Consider the following 11,722-nt stretch of genomic DNA (forward strand, 5'->3'; position numbering starts at 1 on the left):
ATATATATATATATATATATATATATATGGCTCTGCCTTAATATACTCCTTTTTTGTTTGTGACTTTCAACTGTAATCAGTTAATAAAATATTTATTCTCTGCATTCAGATTCAAATAACTTGTTGCATTTTCTTATATTTAAATTTGCATTTATCAGCTAATAAGATTTGTTAAGTCATTTGAAATCGTTCACTGAGGATTACTGAGGAATCTGATCTAAGAGACAAGTAAGTACATGAGATTCACTCTTACAAGTTTTCTTAATTTGAAAGTTTGCCTTGATCAACACATCTTACTCCACAGGGATGTGACAAACTACAGTCTTATCCCAGCATTTCCAGTAGATAATGATAAAAGGCTATATTTTTTAATGGAAGAAAGCTATTTTAAAAGCTTGCTAAGTGCACCGACACATGGCTATATTTAACAGACGAGAACCTCTTATTTGCCCCCCACCTTTGTTTTTGGAGACAGGGTCTCCTTATGTAGTTCAGGCTGGTCTCAAATTCATAGCAGTCCTCCTGCCTCAGCCTCCTGAGTGCTGGGATTACAGACACGCACAAATTAGTTCCACCTTATCAATGCTCAGTTTCAGTGCTTGTTTTTTAGAGTATTCATAAGAAAAGTTGATCTTTAAAGTTCATTTAACACACCTGCAAGTGACTGGTTGAGTCAGATGATTGGGAAAAAAGTGATCACTTTTTTTTTGAATCATCTTGCTATGTATTTCAGGCTGAACTTGAATTCACTCTGTAGCCCAGGATGACCTCAAACCCACAGTGATTCTCCTGCCTTAGCCTCCTTAGTGTTCGAATTACAGACGTGTATCATCATGCCTGGTGGCCACTACCTTTTAAAGGTCTTTATTACTGCTTTAAAATACAGATTCCAGAGCTTTTTTTCAACAAGTGTTTCAAGATAATAATGTACATCTTAGCATGGTCTTTTTATTAAAACTTTAAAGTCTGCTAAGTTTTACAAAAGTTAAATGCCAAAAATTCATAAGAGAATAGTAAGTGGTTTCTATATGGAGAAAACTTGGCTTGCTCCTAGGCATGGAAAAAATAATTTGTAAAAACATTTCATTTTAAATATTTCAGATTTTAAAATGCCATTGATGCAGCCAGGGATTTAACTCTGGTTCTGCTGCCTGCTTCGCAAGCGCAAGGTCCTGAGTTTAATCCCCTGTACCAAAAAAGAAAAAAAAATGCCATTGATAAAATCTAGTCAGGAAGGTGTTCTGAAACCATGTTTGGTAATGTTTGTTTGTTTTAACTAGTACTTGAAATAAGTGGAACTAATGGAGGAAAAGAAAATTGTAAACTCTGTATCATGGATACTTTCATATATCTGCGACTGCTTGCACAAGTAGACAAGTTCTCTATTTTGTATGTGTGACACTGAAAAGTTTTTAAGCACACTTTGTTGATGATGTATACACAGAAAAGAATACATTTTGAAATATCACAAAGTGACCACATATAACTAGCACCAAAATAAAAACATTTCCAAACCCCCAGAGACTTCCCACATCACCTCACCTGGCTCAGTTTCCAGAGTTTTGTTGTTAATGTCCCGCAGCTTTAGAGAGTCTTTCATCAGCCTCAGTCCAACCCTCTAATCAAAGACATTGCCTCTGTTAATTTTTTAAAGTCTCCATCTTGCTTTCTTTTTTTCCTTCTTTTTGAGATAGTTTTGCTGTCTAACCCATGCTGCCTTCCACTTGCAGGGCTCCTGCCTTAGCCTCCAGAGTGCTGGGGTTAACAGGTATGTACCACCAGATTTGGTCTAGCTTTTCTGTTTAATAACTTTCTTAGCACTTTTGTCTGCTTGTATTATCCATCAGTTCCCATGGGTCATTTCGCTAGTCTTCAGCATATTCTTGAGAAGTCCATCATTCTGATGCTTGCTTTTTCTCTTCAGACTGGCTTTTTTTTGCCCTTTAGAATACTGTAGCTTTTTGCTAATGGCTGGATGTGATGTCCAGTAAAATGAACTTCAGCGAATAAGCCTCTGGAGGGGCAGTGGTGAAGTGAGGGAAGGAATGCATCCTGCAGGCCTGTGCTGAGCAGTCACAGTGAGCCTGTGCCCTGGGCTAGGAGATGCACAGTGCTTCTCAGTTACCCTCACCTCACCTTACCTCACAGATGGGACAGGATGGCTGGAGGGTCTGACTGAACAGTTCCTCCTGTAGACAGGCCTTTTTAAGGAGGACAAGGCTCTGGAATATTTTACTCACAGTGGTCATTTTGCCCTCCCGTTGTCTGATCTTCCCTGTGAAAACCCGGAGCTCCTGAACTAAGACCGAAGTGTGAGGGTCCTCTTAGAACCAGGCTGAGGCAACTCCTTGGTTACAGTACGGGTGCCTGTGAGATCTCAGGAGTGTCTGCTCTGGTAAACGTGATCAGTATGTTCCCTTCTCTCATCAGCCTAGTGGCCTTTACCTTATGAACTCCCTTTTCTGACAGACCTAAGAAGAGTTGTTAATTTTCATTTTCAGTTTTTTGCTTGTTAGGATGGGGTGATAACTTACAAACTCCTTATGTGCTGGAGGAAATCTTATTTTCACCTCAGTGTCTTTAATCACATCTGCAGGGTCCCTTTAACTCAGCTAATGCTCACAGATTCTAGTGATTCGGATGTAGACAGCTGTGGGAGCCTAGTTCTCTGGCTATCACAGGTGTTTTTAGTCTTTCATTTATTTACTCTTACGAGAAGTATTACTGTGAACACACAAATGTGTCTCTGGTAAATGTTTCCTGTTGTGTGGACAGGTTGAGCATTTTTAATCTGAAAATCCAAAATTGAAAAGTTTAAGATGTCACAAGTGGAAAGTTCCACACCACAAAACTTTGTTCCATGAATAAATTTACCTGTATTAAAAGATGGTATAAAGTTAACTGCACAATATGAGGCCAGAGGATCACTTGAATACAGGAGTTTGAGGCCAGCCTGGGCAATTTAACAAGGTCTTGACCCAGTGATTGAGTGAATGAATAGATAATTCTCATCACTACCTGCAACATAGGAGAGTTCCAATGTAATAGTTCATCTGTAATTTTGGGGTTTTTGACATATAATTATGTCATCTGCAAATAATGAGATTTATTTCTTGCTTTCTAGTGTTGTCTTGCTTTATTATATGTGTGCAACAGTACAGAATAGTAAAGAACCAGTAAGCGTCTGTAACTTCCCTATATCAGGGTGCAAACCTCCCAATAATTCACCATCAAGCATGACTCTTGTACAGTTAGTTATGTGACCAGTAAATGGAAAACACATACACTTGGGGAAATGCAGATACTTGGTGCATAGTAATGCTTTGATCCTGTTGTGTCATTGCAGTCTTTTTAGAATTGGTGACAATTCTGTCATATCGTGGGTTAAGTCATATTGCTTTGTAGTCCAATTTTACCATTTGTGTAGTGCTGGAGACAGCCTGCACACATGTGGGTATAGGGTGTTCCTCTCTTCTCTCTCTCTCTCCCTCTCTCTCCCTCTCCCTCTCCTCTCTCTCCTCTCTCCCCCTTCTTTCCCCTCCCTCTCTCCCTTCCTTCTGTTTTTACGCTCTTTGGGTCAAGGTCTCTATGTTACCCAGTCTAGTCTTGAACTCATAAACATCCTGCCTTAGCTTCCCAAGTGTTGGGATCATATCGTTGCAGCACCACACATGGCTGTGTGCTTTACAAACTATAACCCTTTGTGCTAATAAATATTTTTATAGATACCAGAGAGGAAATTTTAATTTACATAAATTTTTAAAATACTGGTCCCATGAGGTTATTTTTGTGAGCACATTTAGCTATCCACTCTAAATGTTTTAGTGTAATGAGACTACTTCTGAAAAGCCTATTGTCCTGTATTCTGGTTTCTAGAAAATAAAAAGTTTTACACTGATTATACCAGCTGATAATTATTTGTACATATAAAATTGTACATATAAATTTCAAATATAAAGTATAAAACTATACAAATACAGAATACATGAGTAAATTCTTTTGTGCCCAAGTGAGAAAAACCATTCTAAATTTAATGCAATCTACAGGCAATAGAAGAAGATGTTTAAATTTAACTATATGCTGGGCATGCAGCTCAGTGGTAAAATACTTGCTTAGCATGTGCAAGGCTCCAGGTTTGATCCCTGCCACCAGCAGAAGGGAGTAAATTAAACTACTACTTTTTTTTAATTGAAAAAATAGGTCAGATGTGGTGGCACACAGCTGTAGTCCCAACACTTGGGAGGCTGAGGCAGGGGTATTGCCATGAGTTCAGAGCCAGCCAGTGCTGCATAGTGAGTTCAAGGCCAGTCCAAACTAATAGTGAGACCTTGTCTAAAAAAAAAAAAGCACTACCATAAGCAAAGTCAGAGGAAATTATGTGACATTAAAGATAAAGGGCAGATATTTTTAATATATGCAGAACACTTAAACTTAGAAGTAGGTGGGGGAAAACCAAACTCCCTCTAAGAATACAAGTATAGGCAAACAGATGTGAACAAATAAGGTAAAATGATTGAGATATATTTGGCTTTCTTCAGAGAAGAAAATTAAATTAATACTATACTGAAATACTATTTCTTCCTATCTGAATGAAAAAATGACAACACACTGAGTTGGAAAGATGACAAAAATAGTGGGACTACATTCCTGGGAGTGGAAAAGAACACAAACTGCAGTGAGAGAATTTTGCCACACTTAATAAAACTGTCCACCGACTCAGTGATCACATGCCTAGGAACTTATCCTAAACATGCCTACCTATCCGAGAAGCTGAAAGTAATATTCATGGAGTTGCACATTCTGGCATTGTTTGAAATTGTAAAACATTAGGAACAACCTAGGTGCCTATACACAGGAGGCTGGCTGAATACGCCGGTTATGGGCACAACGGGGTGCTGCTACATAATTTTTTAAAAAGTGAAATTGGTTTTTATGAATGAATATGTGTAACTTTTAGGATATAATGATAAAAAGTTCTAGAATATATCATCGTACACGCACACACACACACACACACACACCTGTATCTTTATCCACTAAACAAACATACCAGGAAATTCAATAACCAATAACCAGAAACTAATGAAATTTGTTAACCTACAAAGGAGGGCTGGGTGGGAACGAGATGGGTAGGATAAAGCTGAGTGATACTTCTCTAAGTGTAACTGTGTATGTTTAAAATTCTGGAACCTTTATTAGTGCTTCAAAGGTTTTTTTAAAAAGTTAATCTGTGACAAGGAAGTAAGTCTAAGACTGATTTCCTTCAACCTATACATGGATTTAGTACGAGACAAGGCTTTGTGTTGATGGATGTCTAAGAATGACAAGGGTTCCAAATCCCACACCCGACCCCAGCCTCTCTGTTCCTAGGGCCTCAAAGCGCCCACCTTCTTTTTTTGTACCAGGGATCAACTCAGGACCCGAACTTGGGACCTTGCGCCTGTGAGGCAAGAGGCGGCACCACTGAGCTAAATCCCTGACCCTGCCCACCTTTTTTATTACACCTGTCTCTCAATAACTCAAGCAGTCCTGGACAGAAGTACTCAACTGATGGGAGTGAGGAGGCTAAGGGACCCATGGCCCTTTTTTCCTAATAGTTAATTCTTCTGGAGCCTTGGAACAAAAGGCGTTAGAATTCCCTTGCCTTTGTCGTCTTCTGCTGGCCTAAATAAAATGTGGTTGACGATACTGTATTGTAGTTACTTGCATATCCTTCAGTCTGGTTTTGTTGGGAGAGAAACATTGATAATATATCATCCCCAGAAGATCTCTGATTCAATTTTCTTTGCTTATCTGGTTCCCTTGTCTTCTCCGTGTGGTTTGACGTAGTGATTAAACTTCATACTTTTTCTTTCGTGGCACTGGCTTCCTGTCTTTTTTCCCCGATCCACAACCACTCCTGTATCTCCCTGGCTCCTCTTCATTTTCTCTCTCACTCACACCAAAGCTGTAGCCTAAATTCTCTTCTTTTTATGGGGCCATCCCTTTAATAGTTTTATGCCTCTGCCTATTTAGTTCTATGAGTATTTTCCAAATGGTTTACGTCCTCCAATGCTCAGGGGTCTATATTTGTGACTTTACTCCAAACTCAGTGTTCTCTGGCACCACAACCTCATTGTGCCCTAATCTAAGTTCTTCATCTTCCCTTCACTGGCACTGAGGGCCCAACACCTGGAATAAGGTGAAAGGATGACTGGGGGCCCTTTTAATGTCATACAGATTGGTGGTTCTCAAGGTGCGGTTCCTGGGCCAGCAGCAACAGTGAGGGATTTCTTAGCAATTCAGAAGCACTGAGAGTGGGACCCAGAAACCTGTACTTTAACAAGTTTCACGTAATTTTGTGTGTGTGTTTGGGTGGTGATGGTGGTCCTGAGGATTGGAACCCAGGGCTTTTACACTGAGCTACATCCTTAGCACACCACCCCCTTTAAATTTTAAAATAGGGCTTTGCTAAGTCACTAGATTGTGCAGGTTGGGTTGGAACTTGCGATCCTCTTCTTCAACCTCTCAGCACACTGGGATTATAGGCAAGCTGCATGACACCTGGTTTCTTCCAGGTGATTGTGCTGCTTACTCAACTTTGAGAACATTGAAGTAAAGCAGTGGTCCTGAACTACGGTTTGTGGGTCAATCCTACCCACTGCTTGTTTTTATAGTTTTATAAGGACACAGGCACACCTGTTTGTTTATGGATTAATTATGGCTGCTTTCCTTTTACTACAATGCACTTGGGTTGAGCCCATGTATTTCTCATAGTTTCAAATATTTAACTATGTAGCCCTTTACTGAAAAGATCTTGCCGACCCCTAAAGTAGAACACTGTGGTGGCACCTGATGGACTGGGGAATGGTAGTTTTATGTGACCAACTGTTAATTTTCAAGTTGGGCATAGACTCTAATTAAGATTAAGTACAGAAGAATAAAAAATTGTAAGTGATTTTTGACTGATAGAGATGAAAATGATTTCTTAGCGAAGAATTTTATTGGGCTATATATTGTTAACAAGTTTGGGATGTAACCTAGAAATCTTTTTCCAGCCTTTTTTCTTCTTTCATCAAATACACACACACACACACACACACACACACACCATGAAAGCCTCTCAGTTTCACATTCCCTTACTAAGTTAGATAAAATGTTTTGAAGCAGGCTTACTACATGAGGCATGGTTGACAAATGTAATGCATGTTTAATTTTTTAGAAAAATATACTACAGTAAAAGACATGTTGCCTAATCACTCTCAGAATACTCCACCTCCCAGCAAGCACACATCTCCCATTGTTTTTGTCACTTTCTGAACCAGTTCTGGAAGTCCTTTGTGTCTTTAGCTTTCGTGGCCGCCTTGATGTCCTGAACTGACTCAGAATATTCACCTTTCATGGTCATTTTTGATTTCGAGAAAGAGCAAAGCCAGGTGGTGTTAGGTTTTGGGGAAAAGGTGCTTGAGGATACACTGTAATGTTTTTGTGAGCCTGCCTTTCTTTTGGATGGCAGTTGGCAGTAGTTTAATCATACCTGATAAAGATACAAAAGAGACTTCTCGAACTGCTCAGGAGGTGGCAAGAATGATGGGGTAAGTGCATTTGAAATGAGTAGTTTGAGGGGGATTAACGGCAGTGTGTTTTTCATTGTAATGCATTTTCAAAAATTTAAACATTCACTGCATACTTTGATCATACTTTGTGTACTTGTATGAAAGTTGTCTTTTTATTTTTGAAATTTGTACTTTGACAACAAGTAGAGTTAGTCCCTCCTGTATTTTCTGTCTCATTATCTCCTCCTAGTTTTTGCTTTCATGGACTTGAAACCTTAGCCCCTGTTTAAATCCACCCTTCTTGTCCAAACAAACCAGTCTCCAAGTCTCTCTGGTTTCAACTCCCAGTTTCTCTTGGTGCTGTTCCCTCTCCTCTATCACCATGACTACTGCTAGAGGTCAAGCCCCTTCCCCTTCCCCCACTTAGACAGCAGTGTCTACCCAATCTTCATAACCAACCAAACTGCTCAAGGCTATTGAAAAAATATCCCCAGGAAAAGCTCCAATCCTTTCATGCTCCTGCCCAAAACTTGTGGGTGGTTGTTTCTCACCCAAGGATAAAAGGAAGGCCCAACTCTCTAGCCTGATTTTTAGTGGCCCTGTGAAATCCTTTGACATTTTCTTTGTCCCCTCTATCTGTGATGCCTTCTTTCATATCACCCACCTGCCGGAAACCCTCTGCCATGTTTCTCAGTGCCCATGCTAAGTATGTTTTTGTTTCACCTCAGCTTGAAGCTCCACTGTATTAATCATTTTAGCTGGAAGTTGCTTCTCTCTGCTCTAAATTCCCAACATGTTTAATCTATCTCTTTTAAACTAGGTATCCCATTTTCTTTTGTGACATGGTCCTTTATGAACTGTGGCCTCATTTCAGGATAGCAGCTGTGATCCAACTTTGTGCCTACGCAATTGCCCAATTGCTAATATAGATAAGAGAGCCAGCAAAAATTTTTGAGTAGGAGGTGCTCAAAAATCACACTCTCAATTGAAAAAGTAGCACAAGGTTTGGAATGTCTCAGAAACCATCAAATCATATTTTCCCATTCTCCCTTCTTGTAAATGTTTTCCTTCTCATTTAAAAATATTAAATCTTTAATACTAAAGAAGAAAAGTAAGGATTCTTTAAAATGTAAATAAAACACAACTTCCTTTCTTCTTTTCAGCAAAAATAAGATCTTTCACTTGCAATGTGACTTTGTCAAATGTAATCAATAATTTGACTAAGAAATGTTTATTTTTTTAAGTGACAGTGACAAATTTCTGTGTGGATGCAACCATCAAAAGGGCTCCCGGTACAAATACTTGCTCATGAAACCCTAAAATATTTTAATTTATTAAGAGACATAAGAGACCACCACTCCTTTAAGTGGTAGGAATATTAATCTCTAAATTGTGGTCTCCTCTTCTTCAGGGCAAAGGAGGTATCTGCTGTCTGATACATGCTGGCTTTCACCGTTTCATACAGAACGATATCTCTGTGTGAGCAGATTCCTTACCAGACTCACCTGAAGAGATTATAGAAGTAATTTATAAGCTTCACTCAAATTCAGAATCTTTGGGCTTGAATCTCCAAGAATTTTTTTTTTTTTTTGTACCAGGGATCAAACTCAGGACCTTGCATTTACAAGGCAGGTGTGGTGCCACTGAGCTAAATCCCCAGCCCAAGAATCTTTATTTTTAATTAATGTTGTACCCGATTCTTATGCAAGCTGAAGCAGAAGTGATAGAGCTAAGTTCTTCTTTTAACTGCAAAGATAAACAGGGCACAGGAGAACTGCCCAAGTGCACCCTAAACAAACCAAGAGGACTGAGAGAGTCTGTCTTTCTCTCTTGGCTCAGTGTCCTTGTTTATTGATAATTTACCATTGGCAGTGTTTTATTTAGAAAATGTTCAAAGTTGGAATCCTGATATAGTGTCACTCATATAATCAACTGTGTAGTCGCCCATATACTCTGAGGTAACTATGGTAAAGTTCACCCACAGATGGGTAACTTAACATGTTACTACAGTTGCTTTATCATGAGTCTGTCCTTTTATTTATCTCTCTAGTCATCAGCCCGTCTTATTCTTTTGCTTAAGTTTTAAAGGCAATTTCAGATACCCATAGTATGCAATTTAGGATGGTGGTGATTTGAAGACTAACGGAAGAATGAGTCCTTCTAGCACTGATAAAAATACAGTGGCCTCTTTTATTGGATAGAATTGGTGGTTGGCGCTGGGGGTGTAGCTCAGTGATAAAGCACACACTTAGTATGTTCAAGACCCTTGTCGGGTTGGTGATTGTTTGGCCTTGGCCTTGGGAGAGGATATTTAGAACACATTTAATCAAAGACAGGAGGATAGTTTTTGCTGGCTGGAGCCAACCCCTGCAGAGTAGTATCTACTTGTCTGTATTCATCTGAATGGGAGATTTTGTTTTATTTGTGGAACAAGGAAGGAGGTTTGGGGTGGTGGAGAAGAGACGATAAATGTGGCAGCTGATGGCAGTAGTAATCCTCCTCTCACCCATAGATTTTGAGGCTGAAAGGGAGAGATGAGTTAAAGGCTGAGGTTGGCCAGGTGAGTGTTAGCAGCTAGATTCTTAGACCACCTCGGGCTACATTCCAGGGGCTTCTGGCTGTTTGACTTGGGTGTGATGCTCAGATGCTTGGCCTCTGTTGTAGAGAAAACATGTATGCCTGATATGTAACTCAATTTCAGTTGCTAAACTAAGTACATTCCTCCGTACGCTTCCTTAAATTCACATAAAGTTAACATAGCAGCAGTTGGTAAATAAGAAAGAAAACAACTGACTCTGATGGAAGAGCCTAAAACGGATACAGAGATGCAGGAGGCAGTACCTTTGAAAGTTCTTCCAGACACCATTGTACTTAAAATGAAATCCAAATCCCTGCTGTGCAAGTGTCCTGCATTATCTGGCCTCTGCCTACACCTCCAACTTCATCTCCTCTCCTTCACCGTTACTTAGCCCTAGTCATGACAGTCTTGGGTTCCGGATTGAGCCAAGTTCATTTTGGTCCTCAGGACATTTGCACTCGCTGTTTCCTCTGCATGAAATCTCCTTTCAGATCTTTACAAGCTTAACCTCCATCCTATCCACCAGGCTCACTGCAAATGCACCCCCAAGTATGTCCTTCCTGGCCACCTACGTTAGTGCCTATTCAGTTCTCAACTCTTCACCACCTCATCTTACCGATGCTCCTCGGGGTTATGTCCCAATAGACCCAGCATAAATTAAATATATCAAAAGTTGCAGGTGCATTTAATATAGCACTCCTACCCTACCAAATGTCATGATTAGTCTCACCTGCCTTAAACATGCTCAGAACACTTACTTTAGCTCACGTTTGGGCGAACTCATTGAAACAAAACTGATTTTTAGAGTTGAATATCACATAATTTATTGAATAGATCAAAATGCCAAATCTGAAGTGTAGTTTCTACTTGTCACATCCATTTTGCACCATCATAAAGTAAAAAAAAAAAAAAAAAATCCTAAAATGAACCATCAGAAGATAGAACTGTCATTTTTTTCATATTCATTCATTACACCCTGAAATCCTTAGGAATCTGTTTACTATTTTACAGACCACCCTACTGGAAGGCAGCACCGGGCAGGGATCTTGCGTGTTTGTTTGGTACATGGATGTAACCCTAGTAACAAGAATTGGCTCATTGTACATTGTGGGCGTTCACAAAATAATGACTTAGAGAAATGCTGAATGAAAGTCTGAAATGAAGATAGAGGGAAGGGTAAAAGTCCATGGTTAGGGGCTGGGGATATAGCTAAATGGTAGAGCACATGCATGTGTGAGGCCCTTGGTTCATTCTCCAGAACCTTGAGGTAATAAAAAAAAAGTCCAGGGAAAGTACAGTACCCAACTCTTGGGCAAAGGCCAGAAGTCCCAGAGATGGCAGGAATTTCGGAAGGGCAAGCTCGAGCGGGAAGGAGCGTGACCAGCAAGGGGGCGTGACCGTCGGGCGTGGCTTGAGGGTCGGGGGCGGAGTCGGCCGGAAGCGGGGAAGAAGCCCAGGAAGTGACGCCCCCACCTCGGCTGTTGAAGTCTTCTGGTCCGGCGGCCGAAGTCGGAGACTTGCTCCGGAGCTGCGGGTTTCTCGTCCCTAGGCGATGGAGAACGGAGCGGTGTACAGCCCCACCACGGAGGAGGACCCCGGCCCCACTAGG

At 40.4% G+C, this 11,722-nt stretch overlaps 1 protein-coding gene across 1 annotated transcript in view; it reads left to right on the forward strand.

Moving 5' to 3' along the window:
• The first annotated feature begins 11,559 nt into the window (after positions 1–11,559).
• The window catches only part of Cmtm6 (CKLF like MARVEL transmembrane domain containing 6), a 16,767-nt gene continuing 16,604 nt past the window's right edge, over positions 11,560–11,722 (forward strand). Inside the window, exon 1 of the mRNA XM_010629713.3 lies at positions 11,560–11,720. Within this exon, the coding sequence (XP_010628015.1) occupies positions 11,666–11,720 (55 nt within the window). The 5' untranslated portion in view covers positions 11,560–11,665. The remainder of the gene's footprint in view (positions 11,721–11,722) is intronic.

The sequence above is a fragment of the Fukomys damarensis genome, unplaced genomic scaffold (genome assembly GCF_012274545.1).
Source record: "Fukomys damarensis isolate Sample0158 unplaced genomic scaffold, DMR_v1.0_HiC HiC_scaffold_28, whole genome shotgun sequence".
Taxonomy (NCBI): Eukaryota; Metazoa; Chordata; class Mammalia; order Rodentia; family Bathyergidae; genus Fukomys; species Fukomys damarensis.